Source organism: Lampris incognitus, chromosome 13 (assembly GCF_029633865.1).
Source record: "Lampris incognitus isolate fLamInc1 chromosome 13, fLamInc1.hap2, whole genome shotgun sequence".
In the NCBI taxonomy this organism is placed as follows: Eukaryota; Metazoa; Chordata; class Actinopteri; order Lampriformes; family Lampridae; genus Lampris; species Lampris incognitus.
This window is the reverse complement of record NC_079223.1, coordinates 44,212,745-44,238,439: the sequence shown is the minus strand read 5'-3', so window position 1 is coordinate 44,238,439 and position 25,695 is coordinate 44,212,745. Positions and strand designations below refer to the sequence as shown.

At 41.7% G+C, this 25,695-nt stretch overlaps 2 protein-coding genes across 2 annotated transcripts; one reads left to right on the top strand and one right to left on the bottom strand.

The window, feature by feature from the left end:
- Positions 1–333: 333 nt before the first annotated feature.
- Positions 334–12,159, bottom strand: LOC130122549 (zinc finger protein OZF-like). Its single transcript, XM_056291481.1, has 6 exons — positions 11,905–12,159; positions 7,139–8,325; positions 3,797–3,893; positions 1,850–1,964; positions 1,341–1,622; positions 334–1,183 (listed from the first exon to the last, which is right to left on the bottom strand). The coding sequence occupies exons 1-2, from the start codon at positions 12,074–12,076 to the stop codon at positions 7,148–7,150; spliced, it is 1,350 nt and encodes a 449-aa protein (XP_056147456.1). The 5' UTR covers positions 12,077–12,159; the 3' UTR covers positions 334–1,183; positions 1,341–1,622; positions 1,850–1,964; positions 3,797–3,893; positions 7,139–7,147.
- Positions 12,160–13,237: 1,078 nt separating this feature from the next.
- Positions 13,238–24,827, top strand: LOC130122548 (gastrula zinc finger protein XlCGF26.1-like). The gene is made up of 3 exons (XM_056291480.1): positions 13,238–13,409; positions 23,164–23,982; positions 24,067–24,827. Exons 1-3 carry the CDS (start codon positions 13,238–13,240, stop codon positions 24,825–24,827), a joined length of 1,752 nt encoding a protein of 583 aa, XP_056147455.1.
- Positions 24,828–25,695: the final 868 nt, after the last annotated feature.

Genomic DNA, 25,695 nt, shown 5'->3' with positions numbered 1-25,695 from the left:
AATTATGCTCCATTTCCCAAAACTCTCAACACAAATGCGTAACTGCACACTCATCTTCACAAACTTCAAACTTCCATGTCAAAACCAAACTCTCCACTCAAAACCATGTAATCCTACATCTAAACCAAACTTTGCTTTCAGACATCACACAAAAGCCATCAAATACACATACACTAAAAATAGCCATTACACACCGGTGAGATCAATTCAAAACACTACCGTAAAAACTTGATACTGCAATGAATAATGGCGCTTATGGTTTTCCCCCAGAACAACCTCTTTACATGATGAACACAATATAAAGATACAACACATGTATAAATCTTCAAAATTTTTAATTCTTCAATGTGCTGTAGTAAAATAAACTGAAATTGAGTGAAAAAGTAAATGTACTGTAAAAATATGCAACTGATAAAGAATGTTGAATACAGTAAAATAATTTCGATGTATTTACCAATATAAACCAATGGAGAAAAAAAAACAGTTTGTACATAAAGAAAGAAATCACATTTATTCTGCCTCAGCATCCCATCTCTGGTCTGGGTCAGGCCAGAGATTCTCATCAACATCACAGGCAATATTAGTCCTAGCCAGGCAGCAGGGGGAAAAATACCCTTGTATGCCTTATCCACACCTGGCAAGCCTCAACCGTAATATCTAACAAGCCTCCTCCATGGCTCGGAGGAGGTGAATACGGATGCAGGGGTCTCGGTCATAGACCTTCCACCGCCATGCCGAAAAAAAAAACTCCTCTATGGGGTTTAGGAAAAGAGAATATGCAGGTAGAAAGATGTTGCTGAATCTTGTGTTGTTCATGAACCAGTCATGAACTAGAGCAGCCCGGTGGAAACTGAGTGTCCCAAATGACAACGTAGCATGGCTGCTGTGGTTGTGCTGGCTCCCTCTGGTGGAGTCGGTATACGTGATCTCGCAGACAATCGAGGAAAGCCAGCAGATGTATGGTGTTGTATGGACCAAGGGTGGCATGGCGGTGGAGGACCACTCGGTGGCTGATGGCGGCACACATGGTCACATTCCCTCCTCGCTGGCCAGGGACATTCATAATGGCCCGGTGGCCAGTTATGTTTCTCCCCCTTCTCCTCCTTTCAGTAAGATTAAATCCTGCTTCATCAACAAAGATGAGTTCATGAGGAGTGTCTCTGGCATCAATATCAAAGATTCTCTACAAAAGAGATGAAACACAGTACAGTAAATGACGACTCTGAACCACATTGCTATAGTACACAAAAGTAGGCCATCATATAGCCTGTACTACAGTATATACACTGCTGTAATACATAACTGTACTCAAATACTTGATACAGTATGAAAAACCATACTTGCACACATTCCAAGTGCTGGTCTTTGACTCTGTCGGAGTTCCTTTCAAAAGGAACACGATAGGCCTGTTTCATCCTCAACCTGTTCCATCGAAGAATGCGGTCAATTGTTGAGCTGCTGCCTGCATCAATGCCTTGGAATATTCCCCGATCCTCAATGACTCTCTTTTGCATCTCATGAAAGCGAATGATATTGTTGGCTATGACCATATTGCTGATTTCCATCTCTTGCTCTTCTGAAAAAGCCGTCTTCTGCCTCCATTAGGCGGTTGTCTCTCAGTTCTGCAAAAATAGAAGTACTGATGGGATTACAGTAAACCATCCATTTTACAAAATAGGAGCCTACAGTAACTCCAATTTAACTGTATGTGATATGGTACAGTAATACAATGCATTTCAGACAGCATACAGTACAATAGAGCAAGCGGCTACAGTACATGTATGTACTGTAACAGTGCAGAGTACAGGACTCCAAAGTTACACTAGAAAGCAGTATGTAAATGACCTACCTGTTGTCCTCTCTGAAGGTCCGGATTATAGAGGCTACTATGAAGCGGCTCAGATTCAGCTGCATTCTTTGCCCAGCTTCCCTCATTGACATCCCATGGACAAGGACATGGTCAACTAGAGTTGCACAAATCTCATCAGAAACCATTTGTCTCCTTGACCTACCCTTCCTCTTCCTCTTCCACCTCCTCTCCTGTGTCCTCTTCCTCTACCTTCAGGTCTTTGTGGATCCATTGTTCCAAAACAAGTGAACTGACCCATGGCCCTTTTATCTATCTATCCTGAGGTTCTGATTGGTGTGTGAACAATTTTGACTCTTTGTGTTTCCACCTGGGGAATTGTGTGTTTATTGGGTTCCAGCTGTGATGACTGGAGTTCATGATATTGACTGCCAGTGCTTTCTAAATGAGCACATGGTGCAGCCAATGATATATGAAGGGATTTGTGTATAGAGTTGTTCACAAAAAGTTTAACAAATCTGAATCATGTGTGAAACAGGGGAAAAGTGTTTATAGTTTTGGGAAATGGGTCTGTCTTTTGGTAGATGGCGTCATGGTTTGGGATGTTTAGTTAATAGGCCCAGGTATAGTGTGTAAGCAATCGAGAAAAACTGTAAGACTATACAAGTCGAATAGTCTCCTGATCCCTGGGATCCACCATACTATGATGATGATGATGATGATGATGATGATCAGGATTTTAGCAAGTGTCTGCAGTGACCTCACTTGATAGAATGGTTCCCCAAATCCTTTCGTTTTATTTAGAGTCATGGGTTTGTTTTGCTTTTCCTTATGTTAACACTTACTTAGTTAATCTGTAACCAGTGTGTTATGTATATACCTCCCTTTTATTATTTTATATTAGTCATTGACTGAGATTACTGGGGACTATGTTGTGTTTTAGATGGATTTTGAGCGTTCACGTAAGTTTTTCCCAAATGCCAACACTGGGTTTTTCACAATGTGTCTGCTCAGATTAGTGTAGATAACTTCTCGAGTCTTTTACTTATTTCTAGTCAAGAGTGGGTCGAGATGTTTGGCTGGAGAGGACATGGGATAACTGTGACTTCTGTCTGACTGGTGAGTGTATATGGAGTGTGTTGATGTAAACCTGATGCATGTCAGTTGGCTCACAACTGACAGACAGGCCTCACCGTTATTCTGTGTGAGGTAAGATGTTCCCCAGGATGTATAACCATTGTCATGTTTTCATGTGATGTTTTATCTAGACAATTTGTTGTTGGTTAAAAGTAACCAAAAGGGGGGATTGTGAGGGCCATTCATATTCATGATGTTGATGCTTACTTTTAATCTTTGACCAGGTATGACCTATACTACGTTTAACTTTATTTTACACTGCTTAGATAGATGCTTAAAGTCCACGTGTAACAGAACAAAGGTGGTCTTATAAAGTGTCTTCTCCATGTGAACAAATAAAGGTCTATGGTTAACTGTTAGCTGATAGCAGACACATGTAGGAGAAACTCACTGAGTGTAGAAACTCTGTACACAGTAATTGGAGAAATGGCCTTGGTGGCATGTGAGCTGGAAAACATGAGATAAGGAGAAGCAGAACAGACGACTGCCTTATCAGAGAGGCTGTACTGTACTGATCGGTGCACAGTCAAGTATCTAGGCTTGTGTGTCTGTTCATGAACATATTAAAGTGTGAATACTGTGAGAGATTTTTGTCTCGCTCCTCATTTAATGTCAGCGTGGAATTAAATAATTGCCATGACACACACAATAAAGACTACACTATACCGAATGCAGATTCCCCCACTAAAAAAAAAAGGTAGAAGAAATGATCAGGTTGTATATACTATTAAGTAGTACAAATACGTGTCCATTTGAATTAATGAAAAGGATTCAAAGGACAAAAAGTGTATCACATTGTGTGATAAGACTTTAACATAATTAAATATACATTGCCTGCATGTTTAAACCTACCTGAAGTCAGATAATCTTCCAGAAGGTCCCATTTACCAAGTTTCTATTCCAGGCTGCTTCCACCCTGTAAGTGTTCAGTTCTGACTTCCACTGGGGCCTACATATATGTCCATAAATACAATTTAGTAATTTCAATGAACAAGTACAGCAAATAAATTTTAAGTTGAAGGTCGTCTTTAATACACAGGACACAAATATATAAGAATAAATATATAGGTAGTAATAAACCTAGGAATTACACTTTGCATTTTATCTTTATGGTTTTTTATCAGCGTCTCCATCTCCTCACACATGCTCAGATCAAAAGTGCCTTTCTCTGGCCACGGAGTGGCAGAGCCGCATGTTCTTCGACACCATCTCTTGTTTACATCTTTTAACTAAATTTACCCATAATGCTCCAGCCACCCCCATTTGTGCTTCATAGCCAACTTCTGGTTGTATTTGGAAGGAGAATACTCCTCCAGTTATAGTATCCCCCACCAACGATCCACACTCTGTTGTTACTATTTTCTCTAATACAGGTCCTGTCCTTATGGGGCTTCCACAAATAATTTAATAATGCACTGCACAGGAATTTTGGCCACTCTTGTTCAAATGGAGCTATCCCTCTTAAAGTAGTAAGATTCTATAACAGTGAGCTCTTATTTTCATCACCCACGTCACAATAAAACTGCTCTTTCCAGAAATGGTCTCTAAATCCTTTTTTCTATTATTTCCTTGAATTAATCCCTCAGCTATGTATTCTCCTGTAACGCCTTTTGTCTGTTTTACTCTTCCATCTTAACTTGCACTATTACAAACCCCAATTCCAATGAAGTTGGGAAGTTGTGTAAAACGTAAATAAAAACAGAATACAATGATTTGCAAATCCTTTTCTACCTATATTCAATTGAATACACTACAAAGACAAGATATTTAATGTTCAAACTGATAAACTTTTTTTGCAAATATTCACTCATTTTGAATTTGATGCCTGCAGCACGTTCCAAAAAAGCTGGGACAGGGGCATGTTCCCCACTGTGTTACATCACCTTTCCTTTTAACAACACTCAATAAGCGTTTGGGAACTGAGGACACTACTTGTTGAAGCTTTGTAGGTGGAATTCTTGCTTGATGTACGACTTCAGGTGCTCAACAGTCCGGGGTCTCCGTTGTTGTATTTTGCGCTTCATAATGGGCCACACATTTTCAATGGGAGACAGGTCTGGACTGCAGGCAGGCCAGTCCAGTACCCACACTCTTTTACTACGAAGCCCCGCTGTTGTAACACGTGCAGAATGTGGCTTGGCATTGTCTTGCTGAAATAAGCAGGGACGTCCCCGAAAAAGACGTCGCTTGGATGGCAGCATATGTTGCTCCAAAACCTGTATGTACCCTTCAGCATTAACGGTGCCTTCACAGATGTGCAAGTTACCCATGATGCCATGGGGCACTAACACCCCCCCATACCATCACAGATGCTGGCTTTTGGACTTTGCGCTGATAACAATCTGGATGGTCCTTTTCCTCTTTAGCCCGGAGGACACGACGTCCATGATTTCCATAAACAATTAGAAATGTGGACTCGTCAGACCACAGCACACTTTTCCACTTTGCGTCAGTCCATCTCAGATGAGCTCGGGCCCAGAGAAGCCGGCGGCGTTTCTGGGTGTTGTTGATATTTGGCTTTGGCTTTGCATGGTAGAGTTTTAACTTGCACTTGTAGATGTAGCGATGAACTGTGTTAACTGACGATGGTTTTCCCAAGTGCTCCTGAGCCCACATGGTAATATACTTTACAGAATGATGTCGGTTTTTAATGCAGTGCCACCTGAGGGGTCAAAGGTCACGGGCATTCAATGTTGGTTTTCGGCCTTGCCGCTTACGTGCAGAGATTTCTCTGGATTCTCTGAATCTTGTGATGATATTATGGACTGTAGATGATGAAATCCCTAAATTCCTTGCAACTGTACGTTGAGAAACGTTGTTCTTAAACTGTTGGACTATTTGCTCACGCAGTTGTTCACAAAGTGATGAACCTCGCCCCATCCTTGCTTGTGAACAACTGAGCCTTTCGGGGATGCTACTTTTATACCCAATCATGACACTCACCTGTTTCCAATTAACCTGTTCACCTGTTGAGGAATGTTCCAAACAGGTGTTTTTTGAGCATTCCTCAACTTTCCCAGTCTTTTGTTGACTGTGTCCCAGCTTCTTTGGAACGTGTTGCAGGCATCAAATTCAAAATGGGTGAATATTTGCAAAAAAACAATAAAGTTTATCAGTTTGAACATTAAATATCTTGTCTTTGTAGTGTATTCAATTGAATATAGGTCAAAAAGGGTTTGCAAATCATTTTTATTCACGTTTTACACAACGTCCCAACTTATTTGGAATTGGGGTTTGTATATATAGCGTTTTTTTTTCCTGCAAACCGTCAATGGTGTTGATAGAAGTGCTCAACTACTGAGGAGCAGAATATCAATACAGATGCACTCATCAGCTGCTAATGGTTAATGTTCATTAGCAGCTGATGAGTGTGCAACGCACGAAACAAGCTTGTACTGCTAAGTTTTTTTTCCTGCATCTGTATTGATACATATATATAAAATACGCACTGGTACCGTGTTTTGTATATATATAAAATAAGATACGATAAATATTCAACTGGCTCCTTTCCTTCGCATCAAAAGGAGCCAGTTGAGATGGTTTGGGCATCTGATCAAGATGCCTCCTGGGCGCCTTCCTTTGAAGGTTTACCAGGCACAACCAACTGGGAGGAGACCCTGGGGTAGACCCAGAACTGGCTGGAGGGACTACATGACCAATCTGGCCTGGGAACTCCTTGGGATACCCCAGGAGGAGCTGGAGGGCGTTGCTGGGGAGGGGGACATCTGGAGTGCCCTACTTAGCTTGCTGCCACCGCGACCCAACCCCGGAAAAGCGGCTGAAGATTTGATGAGATGAGATGAGCACTAGTATCGGGTTGGTACTCAATATCGGTAGATACACAAGTTCAGCATCGGAACATCCCTAATTGCTATGGTTCTTCCCTCTTAATATCAAAAAGCACCAACAATCTGACACTATGGTGTCAAACTCTATGTGAGGCATGACTACAGTCTAAGTCCGATGGTAAAAAAATGCCCTTCAATATAAAAGTATTTATCTCATTGTTCCGCAGTCATTGTGGACCATATTAACAAAACAATCATAAAGGGTACAATGTCTTGTTTGTGCAATTGCACCCTTCTAATGATTCAATTTAACCCCCTGACATATGTTGCTATATAAAATGATTATAAATAATTAAGATGAATAGTCAGTTAACTTCTTTTTGCAGTGACCTGTGAGGCCTCTCACCTGTGTGGGTCATGACTTGTTGTTTGAGACACCATTTTGAGCTGAACCCTTTTCCACAGTCGCAGCACCTGGCTTCTCCCCCGTATGAGTCCTTACGTGCCTTCTAAAATTTGACTTGTTGGCAAACATTTTCCCGCACGTGGTGCATGTGAATGGCCTCTCCCCTGTATGAGTCCTTACGTGCGATTGTAAACTTAACTTTTGGGCAAACATTTTCCCGCATGTGGTGCATCTGAATGGCCTCTCCCCTGTATGAGTCCTTACGTGCGATTTAAAACTTGACTTCTGGGCAAACATTTTCCCGCATGTGGTGCATCTGAATGGCTTCTCCCCTGTATGAGTCCTTACATGCGTTTGTAAACTTGACTTCCGGGTAAACATTTTCCCGCATGTGGTGCATCGGAATGCCTTCTCCCCTGTATGAGTCCTTACGTGTGTTTGAAAATTTGACTTGTGGGTAAACATTTTCCCGCACGTGGTGCATCTGAATGGCTTCTCCCCTGTATGAGTCCTTATGTGCGTTTGTAAACTTGACTTCCGCGTAAACATTTTCCCGCACGTGGTGCATATGAATGGCTTCTCTCCTGTATGAGCCCTTGTATGCTTCTCCATGTCAGACTTACAGGTAAAATCGTTCCCACAAGTGGTGCATTTGTAAGGCCTTTCCTTTGTGTGAAATGTCATGTGAATTTTGAAAATTTCTGAATTATAAAGCACTTTCCCACAAATCTTGCATCTGTTGTAGGGCTTTTTGTGAGATTTTAGCCTTGCTTTACGAGTTGAACCCACTTCCTCACAGTTTTGGCTACTCCCACTACGGTCAGCTTCACTCTTAGTTACATGACGGCAGTTAGAGAGGGTATGGTGGTCACTTGTTGGTTCTGATATTAAAAAGTTGTCTTCTTTGGCATCCGGTTGTGTCACTTCAAATGAGATGACAGCTGGGGGCTCTGTGTCTCCCTCTGTCTGTGTTTGGTAGAGTTGCAAGGGCAGAGGCTGATCTTTACTATCATCATTTCCATAACAAAGAGGGGTAAATTTGGACTCAGGGGTGGTCCTATCAGCTACCTCCTTCAATTGAACTTGGTCTTCCTGTGGACTGATCCAGAGTTCCTGTTGTTCTTCCTTGACCAGACTGGGGCTCCTCTCCTGCTCACAATGCTGCTGATCAGATAACTGCACAAAGTCTAGATAGAGGGGAAAAACAAAATCAATGCTGTTATTTGCATCTACCGAGGCAGGTTAAATTGGATTCAGGATACCTATTCAAGTTCGGCCATAGTGGCACATTCAGTTTACATATCTAAGGTAAACCTAGACTAGGTGTAGCTTCCCCCTATTGACAGAATTTTTACCACAGATTATGCCCAGGGGAAGCTACACCTAATCTGTATGGTTTACCTAAAATACATAAAAAGGATGTACCACTACGGCCTGTTGTTTGTATGATTAACCCAGTGACCTATAACGTCTCTAAGTTTCTTGCTTCTATTCTTAACTTGCTCTTAGGCAGTAATGAACATCACATTCAGAACACTGGATTTTGTGGATAAGATGAGAGACATCTGAAATTACAAAACGACCCCACCTTTAGCAATAGGACCACCCTTAACACTGACCAAGTGTGTCTGCTCCTGAAGCTGTCTTCAGTCTGCGTACTTCACCTACAGGGGGCAGTACTATAGGCAGAGGCATGGGTGTGCTATGGGTTTCCCAGTCTCACCTGTAGTGGCAAACTTATACATGGAGTAAATGGAAAGGAGGGCTCTGATGTCCTATCCAGAGACACCACACAACCATTGGTTCAGATTTGTGGGCAACACCTGGGTTAAAATTAAATCTCAGGATGTACCACGTTTCACCGACCACATTAATTCTGTGTACAACCACATCAATTTCACCAGGGAGGATGTGAAAAACGACAGGTTAGCCTTCTTAGACTGTCAAATTTCAATTGGTGTTTGGGGACATTGATTATTGATGTTTACTGTTAACCAACATATACTGATCAGTACTTGAAGTTGAACTCTCACCATCCACTGGAGCACAAACTATAAGTCATCAGGACACTGTACCACCAAGGTGACAACGTCTCCAGTGACACAGTGGCCAGGAAAGGGGAGAAAGCCCACATTAAACATGTCCTGGTTAAGTGTGGTTATCCTAACTGGGCATTCGTGAAAGCCGGGAAGATGCCCAAACCATGCACCAGCCAATCGAAGAGAGAAGAAGGACAATAGCTGCCAAAGTGTAAACCAGTGGTGATTCCATATGTGGCGGGAGTGCCGGAAAACCTGATACGCATATTTTCCAAACACCACATCTCAGTTGCTTTCAAACCCCAAAACAAGCTGCACCAGAAGTTGGTCCACACCAAGGATCGGGTCCCTCGGCACAAACAGAGCAATATAGTGTACACTGTTAAGAACCAGGAGGATTGCCGTGACTTGTACATTGGGGAAACTAAACAGACGCTGGCCAAGAGAATGGTCTACACCCATCTACAGGCCATTGGCCACTCTTTCAAGGATGAGGATATGCACATCCTTGATAGGGAGGAACGCTGGTTTGAACGGGGAGTCAAAGAGGCCATCTATGTGAAGAGGGGGTGGGGCCTAAGAGTACATCTGTTGCCATCTTACAATGATGTGATTGCAAACATTCCCAAATCCTCTCTGAATAGTACACATTGAAACTCTAATTAATGGTCACACCATATTTGCATATGAAACTGATCGTTGGTTACAGTCGTTATGCAACTGTATTGTTTATAAGGCTGGGGATACCTGCAGTCAGTTTAGACCGAAGAGGTCACTCACATGAGTGAGGAAACGTATCTGTCAATAAATAAACATTGTGTCCAGATGAACTGATTCAATTTTCTTTGATACGGGCGAGTTGTTCTGCAGAGTGGATGAGCATTCAACTACCAATATTATCAGGGCCATAACTTGTTCTGGTTTTATAATGCTTTAAAGTATTCACGCCAGTGTGGACATTCAAAGGAGTGGCCAGCTGACTGCGTTTAAATAAGAGTATTTTTTAAAGTAGAGGTTTCATTGTGTAGATAAATGCAATGGTGTGATGTTTAATAATGATGATTACAACATATTGATTGGAATAAGGGATATAAGGATAGATTAATCATTGGGAAATCATATGCATAAGGAACAAGGCTTGTTACAAGGACATGAGGGGCTATAGTGGCAGTGGAAAAGTATTGAGTATGTCAGCAGACAGAGAAATGCAGAGCAAGCTACAGGAAGAGAAGTGGGGGGCAATAAAAGGATAAGATGTCCCAAGAAGAAGAGTGTGTCTATCTCCATAGAAGCTAAAAGAGTGAGGGTCGCTGACCTTAGATAAGGTTAGCGGCTCTGAATGGTAAAAGGGAACAACAAGGGTGGTGTGGCCTTGGGGGAGTAGATACAGGATGTGCTGTGCTCTGTGGTTTCAGAAATAGGAACAGGAAGTCACAGCAGCTGCAGGAGGAGGTCACTTGGGAGTCCGGATATCATTGAGGCGGAAATGGAGTCAGATCAACGGACCAATCACAAAGAAGACCACACATTCATGTTTAGTCAACACTTTGTATAGTATAAAGACTGGGTCAGGGAAAGGATAGTCAGTCAGACTTTGTGAACTGACACAATCTGTTGCTTGTCAGGGATAGAACGATCTAGACCCAGAGCTCTGTATGCTTTATCCACTTACTGCTAAATAAAACGGATGGTTTTGAGACCGAACATCTTCTCCTATTGCTTTATCAAACAAACACGCAGGACTACACTCTCACATAGACGAAGATGAGTTGGTAGAGTGAGCCGCAGTCCAACAATTGCTTAAATCATGCACGTCAAATCTGGAAGAAACCCTGTTAAGTTCTTGTGTCATAACTGGATCTGAAGTGAACCCTTCTCGCGTCACTCTTCTTATTATCAGTTAGCCCAACCATAATCCTGATACTGTCAGGACTGACTATAAATAGTGGTTTACTGAACAAACTAGGGCTTGGCTCTGTCAGTCAATACTGCTACAACCGGCTGCAACCTACTAATAAAAAAAAGTAAAATTTGCTTAAAATGAAATAAAATATTCTCTCAAATAAATAATATAACAAATAAACATAGGTTAAGGTGCAGCATTTAGAAAAGTAACTGTACTCGAACTTCACTATACTTGTATTGGCATGAGCAGCTTTCAGCTGCACGTGAGGACCGTGCAACATAAATATTCCCTCACATAAATAAACAAGCACGAGCCCGTCCAGACCCGCAGCGCACGTGATGGAGATGGCCACTAAAGTCTGCACAGTTTGAAAGTTTAGCTCAGATGCGTCATTCTCGTTTGCCTTTTGATATAAACCACCTTATACACTACCTATAGGCTTTGATATAAACCACCTTATACACTACCTATAGGCTTTGATATAAACCACCTTATACACTACCTATAGGCTTTGATATAAACCACCTTATACACTACCTATAGGCTTTGATATAAACCACCTTATACACTACCTATAGGCTTTGATATAAACCACCTTATACACTACCTATAGGCTTTGATATAAACCACCTTATACACTACCTATAGGTTTTGATATAAACCACCTTATACACTACCTATAGGCTTTGATATAAACTACAGTCACAGAGATCCGTGTTAATTCTCGTAGCAAACAAACAATGAAATCAACTTGAAGGAAGAAACGCAAGAAGGTTTTGGTAATGGATGGCCCACACACACGGAACCGTGATTTCACCAACCTATTCTGTGTAAGGTAACGCTGGGCTTCAGGACAGTATCCAGCAGTCTCCTCTGTCGAGCTATCTCCTCCTCCTGCTCCTCCATCGTGCTCTCGAAGGCTCCTAATATCTCCTCAGCTGCCGCCGTTAGTCGCTCGATGACGAACGATCTGAAAAGGTTTATTTTGGACATCGCAAACTGCTACTTTCTGCTGCTCAACGGGAAAATAAAACCAGTTGAAGTCCAGCGGCACGATGATGATTCTTCTTCTTCTTCTTCTTCTTTCTTCCTCTTCTTGGTCTTCGTTGGGGTTCGGCAAATGATGAATTTGCGCCTTACCGCCACCAACTGGTATGGAGTGTGGCTCAGAATCCATCCATCCATTATCTAAACCAGTGTTTCTCAACCGGGGGTCCGCGGACCCCTAGTGGTCCGTGGTGTAATTGCAAGGGGTCCGTGAAAATAAAATATCTTTTAAAAAAAAGATCCTATGACATTTATAGAAATAGGATTATTTTACTCAAATGTGACTGAGACCTTTATCTACCTAAACTATAAAGGGTAACAGGACTTTTTTCTCTAATTACATCTGTTTCACAAGTGTAATTTGTTGTATTTTAATAAGAGATCTCGCTCCCGTTTGCATTGTTAAAAGTTACTGCATAAACATTCTGTTGTTACATATATCTGAAAGTTACTGAATACATATTCTGTTTTGTTACATATATCTGAAAGTTACTGAATACATGTTCTGTTTTGTTACATATATCTGAAAGTTACTGAATACATATTCTGTTTTGTTGCATATATCTGAAAGTTACTGAATACATATTCTGTTTTGTTACATATATCTGAAAGTTACTGCATAAGAATTCTGTTTTGTTAATTATATCTAAGTTACAACTGAAAGCTCTTATTTTTGCCTGGACTCAAGGGTCAGACCCGCCAGCCAGCGATCTGCGTGTCTACTTATCCACGCACGTTACAATATGAAATAAAACATGAACTTAAAACAAATTAATATTTCTAACTTCTATAGTTTTTAAATAAATTTATTTTTCTTTAACCCATTATTTCTGGCTGGGTTACACATAGATTCATAGAACAAACAGACGGTTGCTACACCTATCCACCACTAGGGTGTGATCCAACGTGGCAGCAACGAGGAAGTCACGTGGCACATGGGCTCGATGAATAAGGAGGTCCCTTGTTCGCACTTTAGCTCAATAGGCGGCTCTGAAGCTTCAAGTAGAAGATAGAAATACAGCCACGTGCAAAATCCTGTCAAACCTGCTGCGGTGCGACGCGGTGCCGCTGGATTTCAACTGGGTTTAGTGTCCCGTTGAGTTTGCGATGTCCAGAAGGAAGCTTTTAAGGTCGTTCGTCATCGAGCGACTAACGGCGGCGGCTGAGGAGATAATGGGAGCCGTCGAGAGGAGGATGGAGGAGCAGGAGGAGGAGATAGAGCGACAGAGGAGACTGCTGGACGCTGTCCTGAAGCCCAGCGTTACCTTACACAGAACAGGTTGGTAAAACCACGTTTCCGTGTGGGCCATCCATTACCAAAACCTTCTTGCCTTCCTTGTTTCAAATTGATTTCATTGTTTTATTTGCTACGGGAATTAATTTTATTAGTAGACTGCAGCCAGTTGTAGAAATATTGACAGACCAAACCCTAGTGTAAACTACTAATAAGACACATTAGCTCCTAGCCAACGGGTCTGACCCTTTAGCCGAGCGGTTAGTGATGTCGCCATGTGGTGCAGTTCACCCCGTAGCGAATCCCGCACCGTGCAAGAAAATAACCCGTTACACAATGAATTATCTATTTTACAAAAATACTGAAAACTGCTAATGCTAATAAATGTACAGCGAAGTTCAAGTACAATTAATTTTCTAAAGGCTGCGCCTTAATGTATGCTCACTTTGTTATTATTTTATTTCTTTGAGCGAACAATTAAATGTTACTTTATTAGTAGGCTGCAGCCAGTTGTAGCAATATTGACAGGTCAAACCCTAGTTTGTTCATTCTTTGTGAAACCCAGTCACCTGGCCACTCCTTTTAATGTCCACACTGGCGTGAATACTTTAAAAGCCTTGTAAACCCAGAGCAAGTCCTGGCCCTGAAAATATTGGTAATTGGATGCTCATCCACTCTACAGAACAACGAGCCCCTATCAAATAACATTTGAATCAGTTCATCTGGATACAATGTTTATTGACAGGTACTTTTCATCACTCATCTAGGTCACCTTTTCAGTCTAAACTGACAGCAGGTATCCCCACCCTTAGAGACAATGCAGTGTCATAACGACCGAAACCAACGATCCGTTTCATATGCAAATGTGGACGTGACTGTTAACTAGAGTTTCAATGGCCGCGTGTACTGCTCAGAGAGGATTTGTGAATGTTTGAAATCACAACATTGTAAGATGGGACAGATGTACTCTTAGCCCCCCCCCCCTTCAGTTCAGGTATGGTCGTTCCCTCTTCACATAGATAGCCTCTATGACTCCCCGTTCAAACCAGCGTTCTTCCCTAACAAGGATGTGCACATCCTCATCCTCATTGAAAGAGTGGCCAGTGGCCTGTAGATGGCTGTAGAATGTGGAGTCCGGTCTTGACGCGTTAACTCCCTGTGTTGTGCCATTCTCGTCACCATCATCTGTTTGGTTTCCCCAATGTACAAGTCACGGCAATCCTCCTAGCACCTAACAGCATATTGCTCTGTTTGTGCCGGGGGACCCGATCCTTGGGCAAGGGGAGTTTCTTAGCTTAGTGGTAGAGTGTCCTGATGACTTATAGTTACGATGAGAGTCAAATCTCAAGTACTGATCAGTTTATGATGGTATACAGTAAACATCAACAATCAGTTGTCCCCCATCACTAATTGAAATTTCAGACTAAGGAGGCTAACATGTCAATTTCACATCCTGACTGGTGAAGTTGATGTGATTGTCCACAGAGTTAATGTGGTTGGTGAAACGTGGTACATCTTGAGATTTAATGTTAACCCAGGTGTCATCTATAAATTTGAACCAGTGGCTATGTGGTGTCCCTGGATAGGAAATCAGAGCCCTCCTTTCCATTTACTCCATGTATAATTTGGCCAGTACAGGTGAGACTGGGGAACCCATAGCACACTCATAATTCTTCCTATAGTACTGCCCCCTGTATGTGAAGTATGTAGACTGAAGACACAGCTTCAGGAGCAGACACACTCGGTCAGTGTTAAGGGTGGTCCTGTTGCTAAGGATGCTGTCGTTTTGTAATTTCATATGGACTATCTCCACTGCATAACCAACAGGAACGTCCATGAAGAGAGACAACTTCATAAGATACCATAGTTTCACCCCCCTCCATAATGATGTCCCTCACCTTATCCACAAAATCCATAGTGTTCTGAATGTGATGTTCATTACTGCCTACCAGTGAGTTAATAATAGAAGCAAGAAACTTAGAGATGATATAGGTCACTGAGTTAATCATACAAACAATGGGCCATAGTGGCACATCCTGTTTATGTATTTTAGGTACACCATAAATATTAGGTATAGTTTCCCCTGGGTATAATCTGTGGTAAAAATGATGTCAATAGGGAAACCTATACATAGTTTAGGTTTACCTAAGATATAAATAAATAGGATGTGCCACTACGACCAAACTTCAGTGGGTATCCTGAATCCAAATTAACCTACCTCTGTAGATGCAAGTAACAGCATTGATTTTGTTTTTTCCTCTATCCAGACTTTGTACAGTTATCTGATCAGCAGCATCTTGAGCAGGAGTGGAGCCCCAGTTTGTCCATGGAGGAACAACAGAAACTCTGGATCAGTCCACAGGAAGACAAACTTCCATTGAAGGAGATAGATGATACCGTTGAATCCATATTTACCCCTCTTCATGATGGAAATGGTGATTGTAAGGCTCAGCCTCTGCCCTCGCAACTCTGCCAAATCGAAACAGAGGAAGACACAGAGCCCTCTTCTGTCATCTCATTTGGACTGATACAACTGGATGCCAAAGAAGACAACTTTTTAATATCAGAACCAAGAAATGACCACCATACCCTCTCTAACTGCTGTCATGTAACCAAGAGTGAAGCTGACCATATTTGCAGTCTTCAAAACTGTGAGGAAGTGGGTTCAGCTCGGAAAGCAAGGCTGAAGCCTCACAAAAAGCCCTACAAAAAATGCGAGATTTGTGGTAAAGTGCTTTATAATTTGGAAATTTTCAAAATTCACATGACATTTCACACAGGGGAAAAGCCTTTCAAATGCACCACTTGTGGGAGAGATTTTACCTGGAAGTATGACATGAAGAGGCATACAAGGACTCATGCAGGGGGGAAGCCATTCAGATGCAACACATGCAGGAAAATGTTTAACCGGAAGTCAAATTTATTAGAACACGTAAGGATTCATACAGGGGACAAGCCATTCGGTTGCACCAAGTGTGGGAAAATGTTTAACCGGAAGTCATATTTATTAAAACACGTAAGGACTCATTCAGGGGACAAGCCATTCGGTTGCACCACGTGTGGCAAAATGTTTACCCAGAAGTCAAGTTTACAAAGGCATGTAAGAACTCATTCAGGGGAGAAGCCATTCACATGCACCACATGCGGGAAAATGTTTACCCAGAAGTCAGGTTTACTACGACACGTAAGGATTCATACAGGGGAGAAGCCATTCACATGCACCACATGCGGGAAAATGTTTACCCTTAAGTCAAATTTACTACTACACGTAAGAACTCATACAGGGGAGAAGCCATTCGGATGCACCACGTGCGGGAAAATGTTTACCCAGAAGTCAAATTTACTACTACACATAAGAACTCATACAGGGGAGAAGCCATTCACATGCACCACATGCGGGAAAATGTTTACACTTAATTCAAATTTACTACTACACGTAAGAAGTCATACAGGGGAGAAGCCATTCGGTTGCACCACGTGCGGGAAAATGTTTACCCAGAAGTCAAATTTACAAACGCATGTAAGAACTCATACAGGGGAGAAGCCATTCACATGCACCACGTGCGGGAAAATGTTTAGCCAGAAGTCAAAATTACTACTACACGTAAGGACTCATACAGGGGAGAAGCCATTCGGATGCACCACATGCGGGAAAATGTTTACCCAGAAGTCAAATTTACAAACGCATGTAAGAACTCATACAGGGGAGAAGCCATTCACATGCGCCACGTGCGGGAAAATGTTTACCCATAAGTCAAAATTACTAAAACACGTAAGGACTCATACAGGGGAGAAGCCATTCAGGTGCTGCGACTGTGGAAAAGGGTTCAGCTTAAAATGGCGTCTCAAACAACATGTCATGACCCACACAGGTGAGAGGCCTCACAGGTCAGGTCACTGCAAAAAGAAGATAACTGACTATTCATCTTAATTATTTATGATCATTTTATATTGCAACACATGTCAGGGGGTTAAACGGAATCATTATAAGGGTGCAACTGCACCAACAAGACATGCTGCTCTTTATGATCATTTTGTCAATAGTGTTCAAATTGACTGTGCGACGACAAGATCAATACTTTTATATTGAAGAGCATTTTTTTAACCAACGAATGTAGACTGTAGCCATGCCTCACAGCTTCATTTATACAGAGTGTCACAACATAGTGTCAGATTGTTTATACTTTTGATTTTAAGGAGGAAGAACTATAGTAATTAAGCAAAAAGTGCAATCACATTGTATTATGACCATATAATAACACATGCTATGTTCAGATGGTCCTAATAATGATAAACTACACTATTGGGTTTTTTTTTCAAATTTAGGATTTCGGTAGTAGGGAGAACCATGTTAAAGTTGGCTTTTGAAACTCTAGTTAATGGTCACGCCTATTTGCATATGAGACTGATCGTTGGTTTCGGTCGTTATGCCACTGTATTGTTTATAAGGGTGGGGATACCTGCAGTCAGCTGAGACTGAAGAGATCACTGAGATGTGTCATGGAACATTTCTCTTTGGAAACGTTTTGTCCAGATGAACTGATTCTACTTTCTTTGATCTTCTTACCTGGATTATTGATCATGCATAAAGATTTATTGGTCATGGATAAACAGCATCACTATGGTGTAACCACATGTGGAACAGGATATTGTAAGGTGCTAGTCACAGACCAATTCACAGCTGAGGGCTTGAAATAGTCCGTAATCTGGTGCCAAAAAGATGGAAAATTCACATGCCGTATAGATGCAGACTGGCCACCAAGGCATCAATCACAGATATGTAAAAATATTGCTAACCCCACATCAGCCACTCAGACTTTTGAAACCCCTCTAATCTGTGTAAGATGCTTTGATACCTATAGGGGAAATCTGGCTATAACTATGATAAAAGAATGGGCCACCTCTCATAACTTTACTAATTGTTGGATTTGTCAACAATTACCAGCATCATCTCAATCACCTATGGTAGTTCCAATACCATTGTCTACAGCGCACTTTAAGGTATTCAGTGCTAAACTATTTGACACCTCCTCAGTCTGTTATGTCTCAGGGCTTATTCATTTTGATCTACCTGATAGTGAGGTACATATAATCTTATTTGACTTGTCTGACTTCAGTCAAGTTTTTGCAGGCAGCCTGAGTGCAACCACACAGTATTGTGGAAGGGACAATTCTTTTTGATAACCATGACCTGGATGAATGAGAACATTCACAGACAAGAGCTGTGTAGATTTTTTTAGGAGCAAAATTACATCATTGGCAAAAAGTGCTATTTTATGTTCTAAATGTCCTTCTGGAATTCCATAAATATCACTGTGCATCCTCATCGCTATAGCAAATGGCTCTATCGCAAGGATAAAAAGCAATGGTGATAAAGGACTCCCTTGCGGGCAACCTCTAGATATGTTAAAATGTTTAGAAATCAAACTATTAGTCAGGACTTCTGCAGTAAGCCCAGTACAGAGCAATCCAACCCATTTACAAAATGTATCTCCATCTCGCTCCTCATTTAATGTCAGCATGGAATTAAATAATTGTCACAACACACACAATAACGACTACACGATACCGAATGCCAGAAAAAAAAGTACAATACAATTTAGTAATTTCAATGACCAAGTACAGCCAATAAATGTGAAGTTGAAGATCGTCTTTAATACACAGGGCACATGAAAGAATTATATTACCAATGTTGCTTGATACTACAGCGGGAATTAGCGACTGAGATACCCAAAAGAAATCTATCCTAGAGAATGAGTTATGGGGCGGAGAGAAGAATGTATAATCACTTGATGATGGGTTTTGGAGCCGCCAAACATCTATCAAACCACATGCCTTGGACATATCCAAAGCAATTGAATCAAGTGCAACTGGATTGTTATATATCCATGAAGACGTTCCGCCTCTCATCCAAGAGGCTTCCTCAGTTCGTGCCTTTCTGACTAGACCAAGCTAGTCTGACTGGCTGGTGATGAAACTCAGATATCCAAAGGATTTGAATGACTCAGAATTTTCTGAGTCTCATCACCAGCAGGTCAGACTAGCTTGGTCTAGTCAGAAAGGCACGAACTGAGGAACCTCTTGTATGAGAGGCAAAACGTCTTCACCGATATATACCAAGTCCAGTTGCACTTGATTCAATTCCTTTGGATAACCATGACCTGGATGAATGAGAACATTCACAGATACTTGGATATATCTTTGAGCGCCGCATACGCTCTGAAGGTGCGGGCTGACGGGGAGCCACGATCTAGTATTGGGTCCATTATTTATTAAAATCTCCACCCATGATAATTGGACAGTCTCCCATATCGTTTAGTTTCTTCTCAAGTAGTCTAAAAAATGCAGGCTCGTCTATATTTGGAGCATACAAATTTGCTAGTATGATACTATTACCCTGGATCTCAGAAAGCATCAACATAATTCTCCCCGCCTCATCTTCACTCTTTCTTATGCATTTGAATTGTACTTACTTATTAATTAATGTTGATACTCCTCTGCTCTTGCTAATGCAACAAGCAGACTCCACAAAGCCCACCCGGTCAGTGCAAAGCTTCTGGGATTATTGTGCTAGTAAAAGGGTCTCCTGCATAAACACTTTGTCACATTTCTTTAAGTTAATGAAAGTTAATACTGTCTTCTTCTTCATTCTGTTATTGAGGCCTCTGACGTTCCACCTCACAAACGTCAACCCGTTTTTACTACGAATTGAGATAATGTAAAGTAAGTTTTACACAGGTTTTGCTGTAACTTCAGGTCGACAGCTCGTCTCTCTTCTGAAATTAATTTTGAATCTTCACCTTGATGTGAGATAACTTTTGGTAATCTGAAAAAAGGATTTCTTGTCCCTTCCAACGCTGTTTGAACACCCAACGACTGCACAAAAGTTGACCAATGATTGATGAGCTCCTTCTGGTCGGGTAAGCTTATGGCCTAAAACGGTAGGCACTAACTCGAAGATTTTTTACTACTTCTGTCAAAGCCAGGTACTTATTAAGTTAGAAAAAAAGTTTTCCCTGGGTAACAAAAGACAGCAGAGAATAACTTTACGAAGTAAGAATGAAGTTTTCTTAACTTCTAAACGCGCTTCAGAACAACAACAAGCGGCAAAAACACACGTTGCACAGAATAAACCAACGGTGACTACACCTATCCGCCACTAGGGGGTGATCCAACGTGGCAGCAACGAGGAAGTCACGTGAGCCATGGGACCAACGAATCAGGAGGAGATAATGGATCCCTTGTTCGCTCAATAGGCGGCGGTAGCGCGCTTTTGGTGAGTAACGTCAACCGCTTTGAAGCTTCAAGTAGAAGACAGAAATACAGCCACGCGCAGAACCCCGCCGAACCTGCTGCGGTGCGACGCGGTGCCGCTGGAGTTCAACTGGGTTTAGTGTCCCGTTGAGTTTGCGATGTCCAGAAGGAAGCTTTTAAGGTCGCTCGTCATCGAGCGACTAACGGCGGCGGCTGAGGAGATAATGGGAGCCGTCGAGAGGAGGATGGAGGAGCAGGAGGAAGAGATAGAGCGACAGAGGAGACTACTGGACGCTGTCCTGAAGCCCAGCGTTACCTTACACAGAACAGGTTGGTAAAACCACGTTTCCGTGTGGGCCATCCATTACCAAAACCTTCTTGCCTTCCTTGTTTCAAATTGATTTCATTGTTTTATTTGCTACGGGAATTAATTTTATTAGTAGACTGCAGCCAGTTGTAGAAATATTGACAGACCAAACCCTAGTGTAAACTACTAATAAGACACATTAGCTCCTAGCCAACGGGTGTGACCCTTTAGCCGAGCGGTTAGTGATGTCGCCATGTGGTGCAGTTCACCCCGTAGCGAATCCCGCACCGTGCAAGAAAATAACCCGTTACACAATGAATTATCTATTTTACAGAAATACTGAAAACTGCTAATGCTAATAAATGTACAGCGAAGTTCAAGTACAATTAATTTTCTAAAGGCTGCGCCTTAATGTATGCTCACTTTGTTATTATTTTATTTCTTTGAGCGAACAATTAAATGTTACTTTATTAGTAGGCTGCAGCCAGTTGTAGCAATATTGACAGATCAAACCCTAGTTTGTTCATTCTTTGTGAAACCCAGTCACCTGGCCACTCCTTTTAATGTCCACACTGGCGTGGATACTTTAAAAGCCTTGTAAACCCAGAGCAAGTCCTGGCCCTGAAAATATTGGTAATTGGATGCTCATCCACTCTACAGAACAACGAGCCCCTATCAAATAACATTTGAATCAGTTCATCTGGATACAATGTTTATTGACAGGTACTTTTCATCACTCATCTAGGTCACCTTTTCAGTCTAAACTGACAGCAGGTATCCCCACCCTTAGAGACAATACAGTGTCATAACGACCGAAACCAACGATCCGTTTCATATGCAAATGTGGACGTGACTGTTAACTAGAGTTTCAATGGCCACGTGTACTGCTCAGAGAGGATTTGTGAATGTTTGAAATCACAACATTGTAAGATGGGAACAGATGTACTCTTAGCCCCCCCCCTTCAGTTCAGGTATGGTCATTCCCTCTTCACATAGATAGCCTCTTTGACTCCCCGTTCAAACCAGCGTTCTTCCCTAACAAGGATGTGCACATCCTCATTGAAAGAGTGGCCAGTGGCCTGTAGATGGCTGTAGAATGTGGAGTCCGGTCTTGACGCGTTAACTCCCTGTGTTGTGCCATTCTCGTCACCATCATCTGTTTGGTTTCCCCAATGTACATGTCACGGCAATCTTCCTAGCACCTAACAGCATATTGTTCTGTTTGTGCCGGGGGACCCGATCCTTGGGCAAGGGGAGTTTCTTAGCTTAGTGGTAGAGTGTCCTGATGACTTATAGTTACGATGAGAGTCAAATCTCAAGTACTGATCAGTTTATGATGGTATACAGTAAACATCAACAATCAGTTGTCCCCCATCACTAATTGAAATTTCAGACTAAGGAGGCTAACATGTCAATTTCACATCCTGACTGGTGAAGTTGATGTGATTGTCCACAGAGTTAATGTGGTTGGTGAAACGTGGTACATCTTGAGATTTAATTCAAACCCAGGTGTCATCTATAAATTTGAACCAGTGGCTATGTGGTGTCCCTGGATAGGAAATCAGAGCCCTCCTTTCCATTTACTCCATGTATAATTTGGCCAGTACAGGTGAGACTGGGGAACCCATAGCACACTCATAATTCTTCCTATAGTACTGCCCCCTGTATGTGAAGTATGTAGACTGAAGACACAGCTTCAGGAGCAGACACACTTGGTCAGTGTTAAGGGTGGTCCTATTGCTAAGGATGCTGTCGTTTTGTAATTTCATATGGACTAGCTCCACTGCATAACCAACAGGAACGTCCATGAAGAGAGACAACTTCATAAGATACCATAGTTTCACCCCCCTCCATAATGATGTCCCTCACCTTATCCACAAAATCCATAGTGTTCTGAATGTGATGTTCATTACTGCCTACCAGTGAGTTAATAATAGAAGCAATAAACTTAGAGATGATATAGGTCACTGAGTTAATCATACAAACAATGGGCCATAGTGGCACATCCTGTTTATGTATTTTAGGTACACCATAAATATTAGGTATAGTTTCCCCTGGGTATAATCTGTGGTAAAAATTATGTCAATAGGGAAACCTATACATAGTTTAGGTTTACCTAAGATATAAATAAATAGGATGTGCCACTACGACCAAACTTCAGTGGGTATCCTGAATCCAAATTAACCTACCTCTGTAGATGCAAGTAACAGCATTGATTTTGTTTTTTCCTCTATCCAGACTTTGTACAGTTATCTGATCAGCAGCATCTTGAGCAGGAGTGGAGCCCCAGTTTGTCCATGGAGGAACAACAGAAACTCTGGATCAGTCCACAGGAAGACAAACTTCCATTGAAGGAGATAGATGATACCGTTGAATCCATATTTACCCCTCTTCATGATGGAAATGGTGATTGTAAGGCTCAGCCTCTGCCCTCGCAACTCTGCCAAATCGAAACAGAGGAAGACACAGAGCCCTCTTCTGTCATCTCATTTGGACTGATACAACTGGATGCCAAAGAAGACAACTTTTTAATATCAGAACCAAGAAATGACCACCATACCCTCTCTAACTGCTGTCATGTAACCAAGAGTGAAGCTGACCATATTTGCAGTCTTCAAAACTGTGAGGAAGTGGGTTCAGCTCGGAAAGCAAGGCTGAAGCCTCACAAAAAGCCCTACAAAAAATGCGAGATTTGTGGTAAAGTGCTTTATAATTTGGAAATTTTCAAAATTCACATGACATTTCACACAGGGGAAAAGCCTTTCAAATGCACCACTTGTGGGAGAGATTTTACCTGGAAGTATGACATGAAGAGGCATACAAGGACTCATGCAGGGGGGAAGCCATTCAGATGCAACACATGCAGGAAAATGTTTAACCGGAAGTCAAATTTATTAGAACACGTAAGGATTCATACAGGGGACAAGCCATTCGGTTGCACCAAGTGTGGGAAAATGTTTAACCGGAAGTCATATTTATTAAAACACGTAAGGACTCATTCAGGGGACAAGCCATTCGGTTGCACCACGTGTGGCAAAATGTTTACCCAGAAGTCAAGTTTACAAAGGCATGTAAGAACTCATTCAGGGGAGAAGCCATTCACATGCACCACATGCGGGAAAATGTTTACCCAGAAGTCAGGTTTACTACGACACGTAAGGATTCATACAGGGGAGAAGCCATTCACATGCACCACATGCGGGAAAATGTTTACCCTTAAGTCAAATTTACTACTACACGTAAGAACTCATACAGGGGAGAAGCCATTCGGATGCACCACGTGCGGGAAAATGTTTACCCAGAAGTCAAATTTACTACTACACATAAGAACTCATACAGGGGAGAAGCCATTCACATGCACCACATGCGGGAAAATGTTTACACTTAATTCAAATTTACTACTACACGTAAGAAGTCATACAGGGGAGAAGCCATTCGGTTGCACCACGTGCGGGAAAATGTTTACCCAGAAGTCAAATTTACAAACGCATGTAAGAACTCATACAGGGGAGAAGCCATTCACATGCACCACGTGCGGGAAAATGTTTAGCCAGAAGTCAAAATTACTACTACACATAAGGACTCATACAGGGGAGAAGCCATTCGGATGCACCACATGCGGGAAAATGTTTACCCAGAAGTCAAATTTACAAACGCATGTAAGAACTCATACAGGGGAGAAGCCATTCACATGCGCCACGTGCGGGAAAATGTTTACCCATAAGTCAAAATTACTAAAACACGTAAGGACTCATACAGGGGAGAAGCCATTCAGGTGCTGCGACTGTGGAAAAGGGTTCAGCTTAAAATGGCGTCTCAAACAACATGTCATGACCCACACAGGTGAGAGGCCTCACAGGTCAGGTCACTGCAAAAAGAAGATAACTGACTATTCATCTTAATTATTTATGATCATTTTATATTGCAACACATGTCAGGGGGTTAAACGGAATCATTATAAGGGTGCAACTGCACCAACAAGACATGCTGCTCTTTATGATCATTTTGTCAATAGTGTTCAAATTGACTGTGCGACGACAAGATCAATACTTTTATATTGAAGAGCATTTTTTTAACCAACGAATGTAGACTGTAGCCATGCCTCACAGCTTCATTTATACAGAGTGTCACAACATAGTGTCAGATTGTTTATACTTTTGATTTTAAGGAGGAAGAACTATAGTAATTAAGCAAAAAGTGCAATCACATTGTATTATGACCATATAATAACACATGCTATGTTCAGATGGTCCTAATAATGATAAACTACACTATTGGTTTTTTTTTTTCAAATTTAGGATTTCGGTAGTAGGGAGAACCATGTTAAAGTTGGCTTTTGAAACTCTAGTTAATGGTCACGCCTATTTGCATACGAGACTGATCGTTGGTTTCGGTCGTTATGCCACTGTATTGTTTATAAGGGTGGGGATACCTGCAGTCAGCTGAGACTGAAGAGGTCACTTAGATGAGTCATGAAACATTTCTCTTTGCAAACGTTTTGTCCAGATGAACTGATTCTACTTTCTTTGATCTTCTTACCTGGATTATTGATCATGCATAAAGATTTATTGGTCATGGATAAACAGCATCACTATGGTGTAACTACATGTGGAACAGGATATTGTAAAGTGCTACTCACAGACGAATTTACAGCTGAGGGCTTGAAATAGTCCGTAATCTGGTGCCAAAAAGATGGAAAATTCACATGCCGTATAGATGCAGACTGGCCACCAAGGCATCAATCACAGATATGTAAAAATATTGCTAACC

Excerpts from the sequence above, each read along its gene's own strand:
- LOC130122548 (XM_056291480.1), top strand. The coding sequence starts at position 13,238 with ATGTCCAGAAGGAAGCTTTTAAGGTCGTTCGTCATCGAGCGACTAACG. Across the intron at positions 13,410-23,163 it reads CGTTACCTTACACAGAACAG|ACTTTGTACAGTTATCTGAT; the intron begins GTTGGTAAAACC and ends TCCTCTATCCAG. Across the intron at positions 23,983-24,066 it reads AATGTTTACCCAGAAGTCAA|GTTTACTACGACACGTAAGG; the intron begins GTTTACAAAGGC and ends CCCAGAAGTCAG.
- LOC130122549 (XM_056291481.1), bottom strand. The coding sequence starts at position 12,076 with ATGTCCAAAATAAACCTTTTCAGATCGTTCGTCATCGAGCGACTAACG. Across the intron at positions 8,326-11,904 it reads CGTTACCTTACACAGAATAG|ACTTTGTGCAGTTATCTGAT; the intron begins GTTGGTGAAATC and ends CCCTCTATCTAG.